Source organism: the organism of the source record quoted next, unplaced genomic scaffold (assembly GCF_019419815.1).
Source record: "Pyrus x bretschneideri cultivar Hongxiangsu unplaced genomic scaffold, Pyrus_bretschneideri_v1 Contig17, whole genome shotgun sequence".
Taxonomy (NCBI): domain Eukaryota; kingdom Viridiplantae; phylum Streptophyta; class Magnoliopsida; order Rosales; family Rosaceae; genus Pyrus; species Pyrus x bretschneideri.
In genome coordinates, this window is record NW_025999468.1 from 3,544,771 (window position 1) to 3,567,103 (window position 22,333).

The following is a 22,333-nucleotide window of genomic DNA, read 5'->3' on the forward strand; positions in this document are numbered from 1 at the left end:
GACTCTAAGCCACTTTGGAGTTAGCCCAGTAATGAAAGTGGCGGGTCGATGGGAGTCATTGTTCCAAACTCTTATAACCCAATAATTGTCAAGAATTTGCCTGCGGGTCATAGACTCACAAGTCATAATGGATATTTGCATTTTTGTTGAATTACTCAACGCCTTATTCTTGAGGCAAAAAAATTTAGTTACCTTCAATTGCTTGAGTCGTAATCAATTAGGGGAATCAACTGCAAGAGTAAATGTGAGTTGTATGTCAGTTGTTGTTTAACATTTTTAAATATTTGGCCTCTGCACTACCTTGTTTGTTTTTGTTACGTTTTATGGTTTGGATCACTAAAATTGTTGGGACGAAGTTTGTAGTCGAAAATTTGGACAATTAAGTGTTTGACAATATCAGACGCTTATGGCTTAGAACAGGTGACAAAGAAATTAAGACCTAGGATTTAACAAAAAGGGATAATTAAGCGAGTTCTTTTAGCTAAAGTTGCTTCTTTCTACTAATGAAATTTCTCAAGGTGATCACAAGAACGAAAACATAAATTACTAACCTCGTTAAATTCTTGTGTTCTTTTAATCTAAACGGCTACTGTTATAGTTATGTGAACTCCAAAATTAGTTCATTTCAAAGCTCATCAAGTCACAATCAGAGATTCAGAATAAAAACTCCAATAATTAAGTTCTCTTCCCAGTAATTATTAACAGCTTACACACCATCTCCAAATTCAACACCAGCAGGGCTTATCCTGCATTTTTATTTGTCACAAGCCATCACCTATATATATTGCATTGCGACAATTTAAATACAACACAAAGAGACAAAACACCAGAAACCCGACGTAACTAGTTAATTACAACTCTCACGAGCAATGCCAACGACAGAGTTGGCAACGTCAAACAAAATTCTAAGGTTCTGCTGCTGCAAATTGGCTATCACGTTCAACACCGAGTTCGCATTATTGGGAGCTGCCGCCATCGCTAAGCAAGCCAGTGAGCCTGAGCTGCTGTGAATCAAGCTGTTCTCCAATGGCAGTGTCAACTTCAACCCCGTGAATTGAAACGTAATGGCTGGGGCCACAACTTCATTGGTGGCAGAAAAACAAGTGTCAAAGGCTCCCAATGACGAAAATGTTCCATTCACTTGTTTTCTAAATTCGTCGCGGAGTGCCGTGTAGACGGGTGGCACGAATCGAGTTATGACTGTGCCCGAGTCTATGATTGTTCCCGCCCCGGTGTTAGGGTTGAATGCTAGAAGCTCTGGGGAAATCGGTACGAGAACCCGGCCCACACTGATTCCGGTCAGGTTGACATAGTACAGTGACGGACGGCGTGGGTTTCTTAGAAGTGGGGTGGTCCGGATTGCCTTGGGCTGGCCTGGCGGGCCAAGCTTGAGTGACCCCGAAAAGTAGTATGATTTGAAACTTGGTAAACAATACGAAAACACACCCGAGTAGAGCGACCCGGATTGTGAGGGTAACGACATGGATCCGCGACCCAGGCCTAATAACCCTTGAGAAGGGACGGACCCACCCGAGATGGAATTGATGCAACCAAAAGAGTATTTGGGAATGACATCTTTACCTAATCTCAAAGCATCTTGCACTAAGGTGGCAGAAAATGATGAATCTCCACCGTACGATTGGTTAAAGAAGCAAACATTGGCCCCAGTAGACCCAGTGGCCGGGCACGAGAGTCCGCGAGCTTGAGCACATTCGGGCACAGAGCATTCAAGTGACCCATATGTGCTCGATGAGTTGGGTGAGAAGGTGGTAGAGGAGCACCCCGTGCAGCCGGAACATGGCGCCCAAGTAATGTCGTTGCTAGTGTCTAGGACCATGTTCATGAGTTGACCCGGGGTACCGAGCTTGAGCTGGACCACGTAGTTGGCAATGTTGAGGACCTGCTGGCCTGAAGCAATCGGAGCAGAGGTGGTCTTTTGGGCCACTAGGGTTGACAAGTAGTTAACCCTAGCTGGATCTTTGGAGGCCATGTTGAGGACAGTGGTGACCAAAGAGTCTGTTTTGGGTGGGGAGAAGGGAGAGCATTTGCTGTAGGTGGGAATGATGGAGATGTCATCGGAGCCGTCAGATTGGGAGACACAAGAAGGATCAAGGGCTTTGGTAACAGAGATCAATAGGGCAAAGAAGAAAAATGGGGAAGTATTCTTCAAGTCCATGACTTTGGAGTCGAGATAAGCTGAGGAAAGAAAGCTTGTAGTGTGCGTCAAGGGTTATGAGAGCCAAGATATATATATAAAGTTTGGTGGAGTTAAATTATTGCAAGCAATGCATCCCAAGAATTACTGCGAATTTATAAGTTAATATCCTATAAAATCATGTGAAAATTATGGGGACCATTGGTGAGAATACACCCAAAAATGATGAGTTTGGAGGATGTGCAGCTTATGACAACTGATCAGTTCATATGCAGGATCCCAAAACAGCAAAGCTCTTTGATTGGTCCAAAAGAAGAATGTCGTTATTTAGCAGAGTTCAAACCCTAAACTTCAACCTCCATATCTATCTGCCTGAGAAAATAGAGGGGTGCTACTGCTACTTGGTGAATTTCAAATTTCTGAGTGAATCTCAAATATTGCGTCGTGTGACCTAGGATGTGTTATAAGTACTGCACAAAACATCAAATTACATTAGTCAAACTAAGCGAGGAAGTTAGACTTTAGGTTTAGGGTTCCTGATGACATTATTTCTTTTTAACTTATTTTCTTTTTCGGAAATAAAGAATACCTAACGCCTGTTCGAGGTCCTAAGGTGAAATTTGAGTGGATACAATCACTTGAAAACCATACGTATGAGGTAAAGTCGAATGTTTTCACTTCTGTGTGAATGTTTGAATCTAAAACGTCTGAGTTTACAGTTCGTTTCATGTTCAATTTAGGTCGAGTAAGTTTTCCATTAACTTTTAACTAATGAATTGTTGATCTACTTCATTAGGTATGAAGTCATGGTATTTTATGAACCCATTTTGACATCCAGCTCATTAGCAATTCAATAGCTCATTAGCAATTCAAGTCGTATGATTTTACATTTTTAAGTGTGCAATGGATATAAGAAGACACCATTGGAGGGGTTTTGCATAGCAGCAGTGGATGACAGCACCATCTTTGCTTACTGTCCTTACTTGGGCCGATGCCGAGATGCGGTCGGTCACGGGGTTAAGAAACTTTTCGCCATGGCCCAGCACCGGCTCCACTAACATGTTCGTGATCGCCCAATTAGTGTTAGTGTCTTCTAATTTTGAAAATTTAGAAAAATAGTCAAAAATTGGATCATTCTAGCCAACTATTACAAATTATTATAAATCTAACCAAAACTTAATATGAAAATACTACTATACCCATCCTTAACTAAAATATTTGCAAACCTATATCTTTTCTATCTATACTTTGCTTTAGTCAAGAACAGTCATAGGGCAGGCAGTCATGCTCTAAGCAGCAGATGACCAGAACACAATTATAGGCTTGGGGCGGCTCACATCATCGTAGACGATTGGAGGTTTTACTCATCGAGATCCATATGATTGCACCTACCCATTGGCGGTAAAGGAAAAGCACGACAATTGCTCTCCAAAGTACTCAACCCTATCGTTCGTCTGATAGAATTAACACCTGTAGACCTAACGGACTGGATAATTATTCTCTTTCTAATCTCAGCAGAAGCTGATTAAGGTAGGCATATTATTTCCAAAGACCCATTTATATTTTGACACTCAGTTAAATGGAAAATGCATTCTTTCTGCATAAGAGACTCCCTCAGCTTAAAGGGAGAACATAATTTTTAATTGACAGGTAATATAATCAGGACATCAATGTCGAGCTCTTCCTCAAGTTTAACAACCTTGTTAATTTCCTCCTTGATGGCTTTGACATATTCCTCCTCAGAAATCCTGTGAAAAAAAAAAAGAAAAAAAAAACAGAAGGGAGTTTTGATACATAGTCAAAATTTGGACCATGAATAGATGGAGATGATATATTTTTGTAATTAATTTAGTTTAAGAAGGGTATTGATGTACTTTCATGTCAAATTTTGATTAGAATTATAAAAGATAATAATGGTTGGTTAAAATTCAGTTCATAGTCAAAATTTTGTTTATTTTTCCAAATTTCCCTTTTAATTTTGAATTTTCTGACAGATGGGGAGATGGGGGCAACAACATGCACGTGATCGCCCAATTAGTGTGAGTCTCTTTTATTTATTTATTTATTTTTATTTAAAACATTCAATCTAAATACAAAAAATAAATTAAAATACGGAAAAGGACAAAAAGATTATGCAGAAATCATTATCCAACTCTAAAAATGTGAATATGTCTTCCTACAATTTCTAAAAAGATTTAAAAAAAAACAAAACAAAACAAAACAAAAAAAAAACTAGATATATATAGGTAACGAGTTGTTGTAGCGTCAGTCAATAGTTTGCACTTGATGCTATCACAATCGTTGCTAATTCATGGCTCGCAAACATTATATGTTAATGATTGTTCACTCACAATTGATACTATTCCAATATCTAGAATGGTTAAGGGAAAACGATCATAAATGTCAGAAATATATTTTCAATGTTCCTATTTCACTCTTCGTATAATCAATCACATGAGAAGCAAGAAAGAAATATTGAAAGACATACCCCGATTACATATAAGTTACACTTAATTAATTTCGAGTTCCATAAGGAATCTCACAATACTCACAAAGGTTAGATTCGAAAGAACTTTTCGTGGCTGTGGTTTTATCACTTAGTTTGTAGTTTGGCACATTACCCCACCATACTCCCGTGATTACACTGTTAATCTCAATTACTTGGATGTCACAACAATTGTTTTCATCTTCAATGGAGAGGGTTAAAAGGTCAAAATATGACAGGATTTGAAGTAAAAAAAAAAACCCATCACTAAATGAAGATTGGGTTAAAATTTAATTAATGGAGCTCACCAAGTCAAAACATGACCAAAAAGGCATCGGGTTGGCCAAGTTTGGTCTGATACCCAGCCCGTTTACTTGGGGTCACCAATAGCAGATGCATATCTAACTGTCAAATGTTGAAACAAAACCCAATCCACGGCGCGTGCTATTACTGAATTGAATCATTGTTCATGCTCGCTGATTGTTCTTCATCTCACAAATTGAGACAAAATTTCCAAAGTTTAAACTTCTGGAGTTTCATTGATCACATTAGCCGAATCAAACACCTCAAGAAAAAAAATGCTAAAATAGAGCTTCCTCGGCCTAGTGAGAGACACGAAGCTCGACGACTGGTCCTCTTTTTTTTTCGTGAATTTTGGTTCAATTGTTTCAAAAAGAGCAGGCTATGCTTATCTCATTCGATTAGAGATAGTAGATGAATATAGTCTGACACTATTCATCAAAAAGTAATTTCTTGCAAGGCTATAAATCTGAACAGAATTATATTTAGTCCATTCAATTAGAGACGGCCATAGAAGCCAAAACCAAAGAAAAAAAACATAAAATTGCGAATAGGCTCCAAAACCACAACTTTGAGATGCTACAAATACAATCCAAATAATAACAAATGCACAATGATTTGGATATTTTTTAGAAGATGCTCAAGTCAATTATAAATTTCATCAGTACTCGCTCACGAGACCCTTGTCTATTACTTTTCTACAAACGCCACAGAAGGTACAAAGCATACGGCAGCCAAGGTTGCATGCAGTGTCGCACACTTCACACATGATATGAATCATGAATTATGAAACGATGTGACTAAAATTTTTACTATATACTCTGGTGTATAATATTTTTCAGAAGAATGAAGAGTTAGATGTATAGTTAAATATCTAACAGGTAAGAGTTTAACAGTCACAAATATCGATAAATAGTACACACCGGTGCATACTAGAAAATTCGTGAATTAACTTTTGTGATCAATACATGTAGGTCCAATTTTATGTCTATGATTGAAAGAATGCAATCTCTAATGGAAGGGTGCATATGTTACGCCTTGATCTTGACATACGTCTATAGGATCAACACGTGGCGCTCAGGTGCATGGGTGCAAGGAAATAAAAATAAGAAATACTGAACTGAAATTCACAATATTTACAACAAAATGTAACTAACGCTCACTAGGGTGACATGCCCTTAGGCTCCCAAAAAGACAGTCCAAAATAAATACCAAGGTTCTAAAAATCGTTAGGTGCTAGTCGGGCAGCGGGCAGGGGCCTAACGCCTAGGTGGTCTAAGCGAATTTATGTAAATTTATTATATATCTTGTAAATAAGTGTGTGACAGCCCGTCCCGAATTATTCGTACCTAGGTGTTAATTGACGTTTTTGCCCTTGGTGGGTATTTGTTATTTTGGGTGGTTGTTGTGTTGTTTGGATGGTTGCATCTGGACCACACACTTACCCTCATCCTTATCTCCTTCCCCCGTGTACCTTCTCTGTCTCGAACAATCTCTCTCTCTCTACTTCTCCATTTGTACGGACAAGACCCAAAACCCTTGTAAACGTTGCAGATCAAGGTGGAAAATTATACCTTTGTGTTCGTGAAGACCATAGGAGTTCAACCATACCAATTTCAGGTAAGGAATCCTTCGATTTCACGTCGAACCAAGAATCTCCGTTTTGGTCACTGTTCATGCACACGTGAAATGTTGTTTTTCAGAGAATTTGAAGCTTATAGGAAGCTTAATGAGGTCCTTAGGAAACTCGGGGTGGTTCGTTGGAAGGATTTGGACGTCAGGATCGTGAGTTGCAAATTTGGCTGATTTTCCTCGAATTTCTCCGGCGAGATCCTGTGATCTTTGAGGTTTCAAACAGGTATAACGTTGTTCTACTCATCTCCAACTTTCCATTGGTGCAAATTTCATAGAAATTGGTGAAAAAATGAGTGAGAAACGAAGATTTGAAAATTTTCCAGTTTTCCAGCGACCGACGATTCGCCGGAGAAGAAGACGGAATATTCCGTCAGTTTGGATAGAATATTCTGACGCCGTCAGTCAGTTTTAACGGAATCTGTTAGGGTTTAACAGAATATTCCTGACGGTGTTAACTAATGCCGTCAGTGTGCCTGGCACGTGGCCACGCGTGGGAGGCGCGTAGGGCCGTGCCCTCGCAGGCGCGTGGAGCCTCGAAAAATTATTTTAAAATTATGGGGATGTTTGTGAGGTTGAGTAGATCACGTTGGTGTATTCACACACCCCATTTGAGCATTGTATGAGAAGTTATTACGTAGTTTTGGTTATGTGCTTTAATTGACGTTTTTATAGTTGTTTTGCATATAGGTGAAACCTATCCCGAGGACGAGCGCAGTCACTCGAGGCAAGGGGGTTACGACCCTTCCACATATCAGTGAGTGGGCTTTTGGTTTTCCATATATACCTATATACTTGTGGTTTTTCCCAGAAAATGAAATGAAATGTTTATATGTTTTAAATGCCATGCATAACGTTTGCATATTTATTTATGCATTAGTAGTTGCATATATGTATGTTTGGTGTTGCGGACACACAGGTAAGTGACAGGTAAGTTTATGGTTTATGGTTATGAATTAGTGGTTATGTGAGATGCATAGAGAGCTCATAACTTGCATCCCCAGTGTTAGTGCTCCTGCCCAGAGTAGGCCACAGTCCTTTACGTGATGTTCACCTCCCGCACCACACGCTCATCTTGGATCCAAGTTAGGTGCACAGTCATGTCGTACAGACCACTATAGGTGGTTCCGACTCATAGGTGACCCGCGATTATTTGCCCAGTCTTCATGTGATCGTAGCACTTGAGCTTATTTATTTACACCCAGTCCTGTCGTACAGACCACTTTAGGTGGTTCCGACTCGTGTGCAGGTATAGTTAGTGAGTTGCGGATTTGAGCTCTAGATTCAGCCATACAGGCCACGTTAGGTGACTCCGGCTGACATGTTACATTGCATTGATTGACATTACCTGGGTTACTTATATTTTATGTGGAGGCATTCGACATGGCATATTTTTGAACATGTTTTTGATATATGTGTGTATTTTATTTCTGGGAAATTATACAGGTTTTATGGCGAAGGGTTAGAACTTTTGATAATGAAATGATTTTGAAAAGCTTTGTTTTTGCCCACTCACACTTTCTGTTTTGCGCCCCTCCAGGTTCTAGTTTGGTTTGCTCTTTTGGTGGCTTACGAGGAATCCACGGCATATCTGACAGATTATCACCAGTGTAGGACCACATCTGGGTGTGTTTAGCTAGTGTTTGTTCCTCTGGACTGCAATAGGCTTTCCGTGCTCTGAATATTGTTTGTTACACTTACACTTGCACTTGTAAGTTAACTACATTGTTTAGTAGTTTGGTTTTTATTTATTCGTACTTTTATTTTTATATTTTGCTTCTGCACTGTGCACATGGCTAAGCCACCCTCACGTGACGGCTAGCATGCCTTGATTTCGGTCGGGATGTGTCAAGTGTCTATTTACACCTAAAAAAATTTATACTTGTATGGATAATAAAAGAATGATAAAATGCAAAAATAGAAGTAGAATAATACACAAATTATATACATCCAAAAAGTTCAATATTTAAAAAACAGTAAACATATAATCATAATAAGGAGGATTTGGATGATAGACTAAATTCTTCTTGTTCATGAATCATGATCCTTGTATTGGATTAGACATACACTAAATTATTTAACCTTGTTGTATCTAGTTTATTTCTTTTCTTTGTATGTATCCCCTCAAAAGTGCTCCAATTCGTTTCACTATTGGATGAACTTGTAGTAAATCCATCATTTGCAAATTAGGTACACCATTTCCATAAGTATACTACCATGAAACCAAAAAAGAAAAAAGCCCACAATTAATAAAAAAATATAAATATATATATATAAAAAAAACTGCCTAGGCCCGCCTAGCCCGCCTAGGCACCACCTAGCTTCGAACTGATTTTTCCAAATGCCTCGCCTAAAATCAGGGCTGGGCTCCACCGCCCAGCGCCTAGGCCGATTTTTAGAACAGTGATAAATACAAGGAAAGATATAGGGGTAACCTAATCATTCCAAGCTCTCTGTTTGCTATCCCAAGAGCTCCTCATATCTACTAACACATGTCACCTGCACAATCGCCCCTACTATGTGGGAATGGTGCACCGGGCAAAGCAACAATCCAAATAAAGTACGAAACTTGTGTGGGTGACAATAAGTCAACATATGTGAAATCATAAAACAAGTACATCCATCTCAATTTATAAACAGTACCTTGTCCTTTTAGACTAGTTCGTAATTACCAAAGCCTCTCCACGGTAGGACAAAAATATTCACTTCTTGTTCATCGACTACATCTTTCATTCCGGCCCTTCGCCTTCCTGCGATTTCCAGACACACATATCTACCTTTGCGTCATCCCTTGTGTTTTCTTGCATCAAATTTAATGTCTTGTTACTGCACGGATTATTGACAAGCTTGCAACGGTTCAAAGGTATTCAGTAATTCTGTTATGCTTTTGTCAGTACACGACGCAAACTCAATGAAAGATGGTAAAAGATAGATGGTAATACACCCGTGTTGTTACTTATACCTTATTGCTGCTATACACTATTCATTTTACATCTGCAGAAACTTTCTCCACCAGAAGAATACTATGTATCTTAACTGTAATTTCTTCCAAATATTTACAAAGCTTGATGTTCAGTTATGAATACATTTATGTACCTAGATGAAGACTATATATCTTAACTTTAATTTCCTATGTTATCATCGATGCTCACATATAATCGTTGAATGTCATTACTAACATGTTTCACTTAATAGGGTGATTGTACTAAGTACATGAATCATGAATTTATTCTAGCCAAGTCCGTAAGGTTGAGGAGGAGATAACATGAAAATTAGATGAATCTCATTTTTTAACAAGAAGACTGTATTTTAAGTGGACCATGTGTAGGGGCAATTGTGTAGGTGACAAGTGTTAGGGCTGGTTTGGTATTGATGTGCTTTGAAAAAAAACTGCTTCTACTGTGCTGTGAAAATAAGCAGTTGTGAAATAAAGCAGCAGAGTGTTTGGTAAACATTTTTGTAAAAGTGCTTTTCAAAGAAAAAAAAAAAAAAAAAAAAGCAGTATTATAGTGTTTGATAAACTTTTATGTAAAACAGATGTGAAAAAAAGCTAGTTTTTGAAAGCTGGGTTTTGCAGCTTTGTGTTTTTGGCTTTTTTTCATCCAAAACTGTGAAAAAAAAAAGATGAAGCTGAATGTTTACCAAACATAAAAAAGCTCCCAACTTTTTTTTATAGCCACTTTTTTTTCAGAATTACCTCAGTACCAAACTAGAGCTTAGTAGATACGAGTAGTTCTTGGGGTAGTTGACAGAGGTCAGAGATTTTGAAGTGATTAGGTTACCTCGATATCTTTTCTTGTATTTCTTTTGGACTTTCTTTTGGGAGCCTGTGGGCATTGTCCCTAGTGAGGGTTGGTTGCTTTTGTTGAACAGTTGGAAATATTGTGAATTTTAGTATCAGTATTCTATTGTGTATCTTGTCACTCAAATTCAAAAGGACATAAATAGCTCATAATTCAGTCTGTGCGCCATGTAGATTGTGTAATTTTTAAGAACAACATTAGTCATCTTACCAATAATAGTCTTATTCTTTACTTATGACAATTCTTTTATACCTTGTTTATTTTAGGCAATAAAAAGAATTAGAGTTTCTCATAAAATTTCTTTTTATTTCTCGTTCTTTGATTTGTTAATATAAGTGAAAAGAAAAGAGGTTGAGAATGATGCATATTGTGCAAGCACGACATAAATGTGAGTATAATTTTATAAATGTTTAAATATTGTTTAGTCCATTATGGTTGTATAATTGTATTTATTAACGATAATTTGTCAAGCATTTGCCTACCCAACGTTAGCATTGTCCTCTAGCAAACTTGCATGATTTTTTAGTTTTATTCTGGACCCAATTAGGCAAGTGTGCCAATTTTTATCATGTGCTAAAAGTACCACTTGTGTTAACTTATTTTGAAAAATGCCAAAATGGTTTAGACTTTTACTTTATATGCAGAAGGTAATTTTTTTTATTGTTTTATTTTATATGCAGAATGTAGTATTTTTTTTTCCTTCGAACAAATGATATTATCTACACTAAGTGGGTGAGAGAGTAGGTGACACGCCTTGACCCTGATATTCCCAAATACCAAGATGGGCACGTGCTGGCCGACACCCAAGGGTGACGAAACCATTTTAACATGCATGCGAGTTATAAAGGAAGAACGAAGGTAAATAAAATAAGTAAACTTAAATTTAATGAAAATGTGCGGATGTTGGAACGTGTTCAGGGCATACAATTAATCAAGAATAGTGTGAAACGAATATTACGAAATAAATGCGATTACAAAGAAAGTGGGTCCTACACCGAGAGGACTTGAAGATACCAATGCGGAAGTGCCATAACGCTAGGATTGTACGCCTCGATTCTAAGTCCTGAAGGGAGCGCAAAACAAAATGTGAGTGGACCAAAGTTTATAATAATAATACTAAGTAAAACCGTTTTCTTTTTGAACATATTAGCCCTTTATTTTGAAAATAATATAATACTACAAAATAGGTTTTTTTTTCTAGAAACTCTAACATGCCAAAAATGTTTGTATACAATAAATTCATCTCTAAAAGTGATATCGAAAGCACCCGCAGACAAATCCATAAAAGCTCATAAATCAACCGCTAATGTACCCAAATAGACGTATCATGTTTTTCGTGTACGCAACCTTAGCATTTAAAATCATGCATTCTAAGAAGGGGTCTACTCACAAATATTTTGTCACTGAATAGCCTTGCAAACTAGAAAGGATGGGGTCGCCACAAATAAATGTACCTAAGCACATAAAAAGATCAATTAGAAAAACCCTACTAAAACGATTGAATTTGGGAAAACGGATGCCGAATTTGGATTTGAGATGTCTAAAAACCTAAGGAGGGACCTTGGGTTCCCCCACGTGGCGCCACGGGACGATGGCTTGGGAAGCCACGCGCCACCGCACGTGCCGAGTTGGGTCGCCGAAAAGTTGGCCGGAAAAGTCATTGGCCCCGCCGTGGTTGTCGTCGTCGATAACGATAGAGCACAGTACCTTCAGGGAGGCATGTGTGCTCCACGCACCGAGTACGACAATCACACGCTTAGCCTCACACGTCGCCTTCCTCGCGAGGTCTGAAACTAGCCTAATTCTGGGGAAATTTTCCAGAGCTCCGTTTGAGCTCATTTCTTCACCATTTTTACATTCTAGCTATGGAAATGAAGCTTGGAATGAGGAGAAGGGATTCGTACCAAAAAGAGGCCGACTGGTGGCCGGAAAATGCTTGTAAAAAGGATGTCTTCGTCGGAAAACTAGAAATTGGCTTCCCAAGTTGTTTCTACATCTAACACGCGATTAACACTTAATAACTACTCTAATCTAACCTTAAAACACGATCTAGAGGTTTCTAGGGGCTTACCTGCATCGGAGACGATGACAACTCACATGAGGGACTTTTTGCAAATTGACGGTTACTGTGCAGCGATGGGATGAGAAGTTTAAGGAATTTTCCTCCTTTCCTTGGGTCCAAAGGTCTCGCAGAGGACGTGGGGGGTGGTGAGGGTGTTGTCTTTGTGGTTGTTGTGTGGGTGAGAGCTCGGGGAGAGAGAATTGTAGAGAGATGAAAGGAGAGAAAGGAAGATAGAGAGGTTCACAAGAAGAAGGAAGAAATGAGAGAAAAAATGGATGGGCTGAAGAACAAAGAAGACAGGGGTAGGCCCCACTGGCTCACCAAACAAGACATGAAAAGACGAAACAGAAAAATATCCCGTGAGACACAAAATTACCAATATACCCCCAACGTTTTGACTTTCGTAAAATCCTCAGTCTAGCTCCAATTTTAATTCTGCGTGCATTCACCCGTTCATAGCGACGAGTACTACAAAGATATACTAAGGAAACATGGCATGACAAAACGGTCAACATTTTTCGCCTCGAAGGGTTCTTTGGTAAAATCACACTTCTAAAATTATAAAAACCGTAAAGTTAGGGACGGATCGTTACAATAGGCTAAGTCTCACAATAGACTAGCAATAATGTGGTTCAAATTCACCTTTGGTAAGAATTAAACCTAAGACCTCTCACTTACAAGTAAAGAGAAATATACTAGACCGTAGTATTAAATGGTTGTGCATAATATAGTTATTATCCATTTCTTTACATACAAATGCATATTTTAAATGGATGGGTCTAAAGAAATATACTAGACCATAGTATTAAATGGTTGCGCATAATATAGTTATTATCCATTTCTTTACATACAAATGCATATTTTAAATGGATGGGTCTAAATTTTAGTTGTTAAATTTGCTAAGGAAAAAGGAAATTCTCATTCAAGCATCATCATGTGGCCATAATCAGTAATGCAGAAGCTTGAAATGTGAATGCTAGTCAAAACATAATGGTTATGTAAAATGACATACCTCGACCCACATATTCAAGTAGACACCGGAATTCGAGGGATATTGGCGAATACTTGCATTTGGAAGGTGAAGAAGTCATAATATGCAAGTGATGTGCAAAAATATGAATAAATTAAAACCAAAGTCGAGAGCTAAATTAAAACTAAGAGTGAGAGTGCAATGCGGATGAATCCTTATTACAATGCATGAGTATTAGAGAATAGATATTGTGTAGTAAAAGTAAGGATATTCTTATCCTGTGTAAGATAGATATTGTACAAATTACAGGAAATAAATTCCCTACATTAATTGGAGTGTCAGAACCCTAATAATCCCTCACTCGCCACAGAAACCAACTACAAAGTCGTGGAGGGTCACAAAATAGAAAGTGTGAGTGGGCAAAAATAGCGATTTACTAAAAACCTTTGATTTTTCACAACATAATAACTTCTCGCTGTAAAACCAGTATAGTTTCCAAAATCATATTACGTGTAAGTATGAAAAATAAAGTATCAGTGTAAAACAATTAATTTAAGGGTACACGTAAACCACAATATCCTAACAACAATATATATATATATATATGCTCATCAAATTATGCAGCACACAAGAGTCCCATGCAGAAAGTAGCCACATGAACAGGGTGGGTGTAATGATTTACGCTCAAGTACTACATATACGTGAAGCTAGTACTAAGCGCATCATATACGAATTCTAGATGCAAAAGCAACTAGTACAGGTTAACACCTATAATGGATCCAAAGTGAGTGCAACGGTACAACGTGAACATACACTTGAAGCTAATCATGGCCCTAACGAGTACTAAATTCACCGATGTAAGCATGCATGATGAGCAAATAAAATATGTAGGATCAATGCCGTCATAATTTCATAAATCTCAACAATATAAAATTTCTCATTAAAAGTGGCATGTTGCAAAACAATCGTCAAAGCGATCATGAAAACTATATACTTAAAATAGATTGAAAATAAAGTCGTAGCCGTGCCTTGCTTGGCCCTTGTAATTCATGGGATAAGTCTCTCTTATATGGAAAACCACTACACTAATCTTTAAACTACTTCGTAAATACTAAGGAAAAGACTTGAAATTCTCGTTTGCTCAAAACAGAGGTTGAAAGTGATTAAAAGTATATTTCAGGTGTCATGCGCCGAGGTGGTTTATTCCATCAATGTTGCCGAAATCTTCTAGATTCCGGTCACGCAATGAAATAAGGAAATTTTAATGAAACACTTCCGATACTGTTCACTTTAACGAAAAATGACATTTTTACTCTAAAAAGTAACTCCTGGTACTATTCACTTACAACACATTTTTGTCCTTTTAATTAAAACTCAAAGTTTTTAAATCTTTTTCATTAGTTTTCCTATGAAATAATCCATTGACATCAAAGAATATACTTGTTGTTAGCAGAATATGTCGGCGCCGTTAAATGTTCATACAACGCGTGTGGGCACAGTTCATACAGGTTAGGTTTTGATCTAAGGGAAAGTTAAAAAATAACAATCTTAAACCGCAATAAAGAGTTTATAGTTCAAGTGATAAACAGCATTTAGCACAACAATTGCTCATTTTCACCATGTTGGAACCCGATTCGGGTCAGCAATCAAGAAAGCTGTTTGACAAACCAAGGAAAGAGATCCTCTCTAGATCTCTTCTACTAAGGTCACCGGATCAAGTGATCCAGGCCTTTAAAATTTCATCCAACGGCCCACCTATTTTGACCTCTTTAAAGTTATAATAATTTTTGACCGTTGGATGAAGTGGTATTGGTGGAAAAGATCCGGAGAGGATCTCTTTCCGACAAACCAAGCATCAGTAAGCAACCCAGAAAAACGATTGGCCGTGAAGTACATAAAAATTGACGCATCAAAACCAAATGCCAAGTAACGTCACGTCGAGATAAAAGTCAATAAAACAGCCCATTACTTCGTCTCTCTTCCGAGTATATTCTGCCTTTCGATCTATATTCTTCTTCCAAGCAAACATCCTGAACTGTGTTCACGTTCCGAAACTTAATGTGGTAAAATGTAATTTATCAGGCAAAATATTAAACAAAAACAAAGAAAAACCTTGCATGCTTTGATAACCATGATGTTTTAGCATACAAAACCCCACCTCTCAAAGTTTATAGGTCCAAAATTTAAGCCTCTAAATATGAAAATCCAAACGATCGGGATAGCTTAATCGAGAACAAAAACAAAACAGAAAGCACTGTAATCAAAATGCTGCTAAATAACTATGCTTCTTTTGTAGATGTTTAAGCGCGAAGCCCCTTGTTTAGACTGACCATGCGACTTGAAGTATCCTGAGAACCCCTGGCGGACCTCCCTGATCCCGCATATGCACCATCTTGATAACGGGTGTTTTGCCCTGTCCCTCTGTATTGGCCTGTGCGGTCCCTATTATAGCCACCTCCAGCATTTTGGTTGAATTGTCTCCCTCCAGTGTTGTATCCTGTGCGCCCAGCACCACCACCTTGCCTTTGATTGAAGGACATGTTATCTTGCCATCTACCGCCACTCCCAGCAACTGATCCAGCACCGTAGTCCTGGTTGTCTCTGCGCCTTTGAGGTAGATCTAATCCACCACCGCCACCAATTCTTGCTTCTGTTGCCCTTTCATTACTTTCTGCAAGGATTGACAGCTTCTCAGTCAACTGGAATGCTAGCGCCTGCAGCCTAGTCTGCTCAATGTCATGGAAAACAATGCAACATGTTGGCTGGTCCCAACTGGCAAGGAGCTCTTCGTTGATCATCATCTTGCTAACAATGCTGTGTGTCTGGGCCTCTGTAAGGTCAAACAACATGCTGAGTTGTTCCAAGCTCAGAGTCTTGTAGGATGAGGAGAAGGTAAAAAGATAGGTCCTGAGAGCTTCTTCCTTGATCTTAGCCTTGAGCATCTCAAGGACATGCTCACGGTTCCTCAGGAGCTTCCAAATATCAAGAGAATTGATGACATCAATGGCCTTCTGGAAGTCACCTTTGACAAGGGCCCTGGAAGCTGCCATTACGTGGTCCCTAACATTTTCTGGAGGACCAGTGAATGTTTGCTTCTCACTGACCTCAAGCAACCGTCGGAATGTCTTGCTGACCAGTCTGCGCTTCGCATCATGGGTGTTAGCTGCCATATTAGGCACTTCCAGCAGCATGGCACATATCAAATGCACTGCCTCCAGGAGTTCAGGGTTGATATGCATATGGTAAGGCATTTGTCGTCTCCTCTCCAGCCTTTCCTGAAAAAGGAAAAAAAATAAAACAATTATATAGAATAGAGGCATGATATCAAAGTGTACTCAGAGCAGTACTATTGTAGAGTCTGGTTACAACAATTTCCCATAACATGTGGCTACACCATACTCTATTACAAGTTTCAGCTTTTCCGAATGAGAATCATCTGTTGTTCCTACCTAACTTACTCAAGTGATCATTTTGTTCTATCAATTAGGCAAACAGCGCACCTGCAGCAATTTCAGAGTAGTAATACAGGGCCAAAAATAAAATGAATTTAATAACTCCACAGAATCAGTATCTTTGGCGAAAAACCACTCTAGATGAGCAATAAGAACGTTAAGAGTAAAGATTTTGACACCTTAAATGTTCACAAACATCTTAAATGATTTAATAATATAACTCTAACAAGTCCTAGTTTAAACTTTCGACATATTATTGCAACGTGCAGGTATAAATTTAAAGCATATAATATGCTTGTCAGGACTTTATCGAATTCACAAAAAATAGTTTTTACAGATAATGTAATTCTTAAATAATAAATCATTTCAGCACTGTTATAAAGGAAAGATTTCATACAAGTTTTATTTGGTTGTTGAAACCAACAGCTAGTTCTAAAAAAAGACACTAAAGTTTTAAACTTGTGGATTTCTTTTTGCGAACAAAACAATGACTTCAAATAATATAGAAGAATGATGCTATATGACCCTGCTCTTCCCCAATTTTTGCCCCAATTCTCACATAGGTTTGGTCCCACTATATTATGGGATCTTGCTCCCTGTGAGGGACTTTGGAAGAAGAAATTCTTGGGATACGAGTTGGGTGGCGATACACAAATAAAGCGATAATAAAATGAACAAGAACATGTAAAAATATAACAGAGGCACTTGCACACCTGTTCGGGAGTTTTTTCATGATATCTACTTTGTGAGACACCTTGGGCAAGCAACTCTTTCACTCTTCCACCAGAATACAGTTCAGAAAGGCAGCTATGTGCTTCAGTAATTAATCCATTACGAAATGCACACAGACCAAGTTGGGCCATGGCCCTGTTATAAAGTATCTGGGTCGAAATGTCCATCTGCTGAACATTATCTTGCAGGTGACTCATAAGCAGCAAGTCACGGGAGGTGGAAAACTGATCCAGTAGAGCATGGTGGTAAATATCACAAAGCATTGCACGAGCTTTAGTCCTCTCATCCCCATACTTGTATATAAGGGAAACCAATATATCCATCATAGTCCTGCTACTCTCAGAGAAGGTGGGTTTTCGAGGAACGAGCTCGGGAACTACAATAAATGAAGATGGAGCACGACTTTCCTCAGCAGCTTTAGGTTCTTCACCATAATCACTATCTCCTGTATGTTCAGCCAATTTTCGCATGGCATCATAAACTTCTTGTGGTTTATAATAAATAAGTTCAACCCGCCTTAGGGCTACCTTCGCAGCAGCTTTGTAATTTTCAACCTGTTCTAAATACTCTTGAACATTTTGAGCTAGAACCAAAAACATAGGCTCATCCCTGAGTCTTTCAATGTACTCACGAGTGTGGGGATCAATGCATTGCAAGCTCTTGAAGAATTCAGTATCTATCCTTTCCAAGAAGGCCACCAAGTTTCCCCAAACCCTAATTGTCCCATCATAATCTGGTCCCTTCTGGGATTCATTTTCATCAGGCTCTACCATGTCATCCACCGCAATATTAGGATACTTCACAAGAATATCAAGTATAACTTGCATATTCTGCACACATTTCTTCCACACATTTATAGGCATGTGCCCGTTGAGACCAGGATTCACATCAAACTGAGCAGAAACAACACTGAAAAATATCTCCAGCTTCTGTGCAGGGGTCTTAGCAACCTTTGTCAAGAACGTAAGCTGCTCGACCTGCTCAAACCTTCCAGTTCCCTTCCTGCCCCGAGCAGCCACAACCTCTTTAAATTTCTTGTTAACACTATCCCATGTGATCTCACTAGGGTCCTTACTGAATTGCTTATCCATGAGCTTATCTTTCTTACTCATCTTCTTCTGCCAACCTTCTTCAGTTGGCTCGTCCTCTTCTGGGTCGTCCTCATCCGGTTGTTCGTTATCTGAAGACACAATATCATTAGGATCAATTACAGATTCTGTTCCATCGCTATCATCCGATTCCTCTTCCGGAGGCTTATCATCTTCACTCTGCTCAGGATTCTCCCTATAATTATTAATTAAGTCCTCATATTGCTTATTGTTCTTCTTCAGTTTCTGTTTCATTGAGTTCAAGGCCTTGGCATTGCTACTACTCATCTTCTTCTTAGCATCTTTGTTTGCTAAAGCCTGAGCCAGAAAGTCTTCCAACAATACAAGAGCTTTTATGTAAAGAGTAGGTACTTTTACAGCCTCGGTAACACGCATGACCTTCTCAAGCTGCTTATTTATCTTGTCAAAGCTCTCCTGCAAGCTAACCCAGTCATTGATATTCATGGCATTCTTCATTTGATGAACAGTAGCAGACAATTCATCAAAGCGCTTGTCCTTCGCTGATCTAACGACTCGCTTCTGGTCATCAGAATCTTCGCTATCACTTGCATTAGCCTGAAGGTAAGGGTTTAGGCCTGGTTCAGTGGTAGTCTCACCACCTGTAGGTTCAACCTCCTCTTCATAGTCGCTCTCCTCTTCCTCAGAATCGCTCCCAGGCTAAATTAACACAAAATAACAAATTAGGAAACACTATCTAACAGAAACACACAAGCCAGAAGTATTTATAAACAAAACCCTAATCATATCACAAATTAAAGTAAATACCTGAGTCCAAAATCGAGATGCCATCCTTTCGTACAAGAAAACCGCAACAAGTCAAAGAAAAATCACAAGAATCTGCATTCAAAACATACACAAAAAGATCTTATCGTAAGAGAACTAACAGAACAGGCAAAAATTAAAATACCCAATTTCACAGCATAAACATACAAAAAAAAAAAAAAAATTCCGGTCATGAAAAAAATAAAATCTATGTTTGGTTTCCGAGAAACGGTAAGAAAATTCAGCCTAGAGCTCGTCTTCCTGTTCGTCAGAAAATCAGCATGAAACATATTCTCCGATTCAAAACTCTTTCACAGATTATATGTCTTGCAACAAAACCCTAAGCGAAAGCGAGAAAATTTACAAAATTGGCTACATATGAATAAATAGATTTCAGAATCGATTCAATTTGTGATGAAACTCTGCAGAAAACGAATTCAAACATACGCATATGAAGAGAGAGAGAGAGAGAGAGAGAGAGAGAGTGGAGATAAGGACTTACAGTGTTCGAACGAAGCTTTGCGGAAGATTTGGAGGCAGAGCTTCAAATGCAGAGAAGGTGAGGGGAAATCTCAGAGAAGTCCGGTTGCGGCTTGAAGGAGAGTTTTTAACTGTTGCTCAGTTGGGGAGAAAGAGAATCAATATTAGGGCTGATTCACTCACACTCGTATGTTTATATTTTTCTTTTTGGGCCGGGCCCATGTTATTAGTTCTTCAAAGTCCAGACCCAACAATATTTTTGCAGTTTTTAACTTCCAATTTTATCCTTGTGACCAATCTTTCTTTTTTTTTTTTTTTTTTTTTTTTTTTTTTTTTAGAAATAAAACTAAAAAAGAAAGTTTTTGTTTATTCCTTTGGGGTGCGTTTGTTGCACTAAACTAACTTCAAGGACTAAGTCCGACTAGCTTAGACTAGACTAAGCTTGATTGACATAGTGAAACGTTTGGTACAATGTCGGATTAAGAAGTATAATAATAAAAATTAATTCTTTTTTTTTCTTTTTCTTTTACTTTTTTCTAGAATTCTCGAATGCTTTCCCTTTTCCTGCTCTTTTGTTCCTTTTTTTCTTCTGGAAAAGTTGCTCTACAACTGATGCAAAGCTTCAAAGCATTGGGGTATTCGAACTTTTTCTTGCTCTTTTTTGTTTCTTGAAAAGGCTCTATAGGTGGTGCAAAGCTTCAAAGGATTGGAGTTATTGCAGAGCTCCAAAGAATTGGAGTTATGCAATTCGAATCGAAGGTTCTGCATCAGAGCTTCCAAACAATGACCCTCTTTCCTTATGGATCTCGCCGGGCGATTTTCAAGTGGTCTCTTCGATTTGGGTTTTTGTTTTGGGTTTCTTCAAACGGCGAGAAATTGAGATGCCCACAACGGGAGGGGTGAAGTGAGGAAGAACTAGTTTTGGTTTGGGTTTCTCTAAACGGCGAGAAGTCGAGATGCGCACAGCGGCTAAGCAAAGGGACGAAGTAGATAGGAAGGGCGAAGCTGCATAGAGTTCTTAGCAATCCTCCCAATTTTTTTGGTTGGGGAGGGGGGGCGCTCGCTAGGATCAGTTAGTGAAGCTTTTAGTGTAGGCTGAGTCCCCCTTAGTCTCATTAAACCTAGGCCATGCTGCTAGCAAACACCAAACTGGACTAACCCTTAGTTCAATCGAGTCCAGTGAACTTTAGTGAGGGAAAACAAACACCTCCTTAAAGTTGTATGATTTTAATTTTTCATCTGAACTTTTATTTTATCCAATTACACGCTTAACAATTTATATATGCTCAACATCAGATTTTAAATTTTGCATTTATTATTTTGTATGATTTGTCGCGTGAACAATCCGTGAGCCATTTAAGGGAGTATATGGCTTCTTTACCCTAACTAAATCCCGTCCTGTTTCAAATTAAAGGTAGAGTGAAATTTTTTTTATAACTTATAAAATTAATCACTTACCATTTATTCAAATTAATTTTAACTCAGCACATAATGTGAATTCATTTTATAATAATTTCACTTTTTAGTTTTTACATTTATGCTATGCATGAAATATAGAAAAAGTATTACACAATGTTTGGATGAAGAAAATAAATTGAAATTTTGACAAAAGTCAAAATTTATAACTTAACATGTATCAATTCCCTTATTTAAATTCATAAACATAGAAATTTAGAATTTTCGCATGGAAAAAAAATCTTGGGATTTGAGACCTTCAATTCCAATTTTAAAATCCATGTAAATAAGTGTCATTTCTAAGTTTCCATGAGTGAGTATAAAAATAACGAATTCCGTATTAAAATTTCATTGTTTTTTAGGTTAGCCAAACAAGAAAACTCACAAATTTTAGAAAATAAAATTATGTCTTTTTAAAATTCCATAGTAATTGTTTGTACCATACTTGACCAATCCCGAAACTACTAAGCACCGGTCAACAGCATACCGTCAAGGACCCACAAGACTTTTCCTCCAACCAGGAGGCCAATCACAACACGACACATGTCAGTATCAGAAGCCAATCACAGCGTGACACGTGTCGATATCATAGGCTACTCACAACACGACACGTGTCAATGTCAGAACAAAGCTAGAAACTCTCTTCTATAAAAGGGGATCATTCTCCCACCATAATTCCTAATGCCATTTGTACTAAACTATTCACTAGAACTCACTAAAAGAGAGCTTGAACCTATGTATTTGTGTAAACTCTTCACAACGAATAAGAACTCCTCTACTTCGTGGACGTAGCCAATCTGGGTGAATCACGTACGTCTTATGTTGTTTGCTTCCTTGTCTCTATTCATTTACATACTTATCCACACTAATGACCAGAGCAACCTAGCGAAGGTCACAAACTTCACACTTTCTCTTGTACCAAAGTCCTTGCCGATT

General features: G+C 38.3%; 2 protein-coding genes and 1 long non-coding RNA gene across 4 annotated transcripts; 1 reads left to right on the top strand and 2 right to left on the bottom strand.

The window, feature by feature from the left end:
- Positions 1-664: 664 nt before the first annotated feature.
- LOC103964963 (aspartyl protease AED3-like) lies at positions 665-2,239 on the bottom strand. Its single transcript, XM_009377975.3, has one exon. The coding sequence runs from the start codon at positions 2,174-2,176 to the stop codon at positions 848-850; it is 1,329 nt and encodes a 442-aa protein (XP_009376250.1). The 5' UTR covers positions 2,177-2,239; the 3' UTR covers positions 665-847.
- Positions 2,240-6,376: 4,137 nt separating this feature from the next.
- LOC125475902 lies at positions 6,377-7,318 on the top strand. 2 transcript variants are annotated; one of them, XR_007257262.1, is made up of 3 exons: positions 6,377-6,560; positions 6,644-6,798; positions 7,263-7,318. It is a non-coding gene; the product is annotated as an uncharacterized LOC125475902 (long non-coding RNA). The 2 variants fall into 2 exon arrangements; XR_007257263.1 differs by having other exon boundaries at positions 7,248-7,305.
- An 8,192-nt stretch (positions 7,319-15,510) lies between these two features.
- On the bottom strand, positions 15,511-20,117 carry LOC103964962 (eukaryotic translation initiation factor 3 subunit C-like). The gene is made up of 4 exons (XM_009377973.3): positions 19,965-20,117; positions 19,466-19,537; positions 17,573-19,357; positions 15,511-16,682 (listed from the first exon to the last, which is right to left on the bottom strand). Exons 2-4 carry the CDS (start codon positions 19,487-19,489, stop codon positions 15,708-15,710), a joined length of 2,784 nt encoding a protein of 927 aa, XP_009376248.1. The 5' UTR covers positions 19,490-19,537; positions 19,965-20,117; the 3' UTR covers positions 15,511-15,707.
- Positions 20,118-22,333: the final 2,216 nt, after the last annotated feature.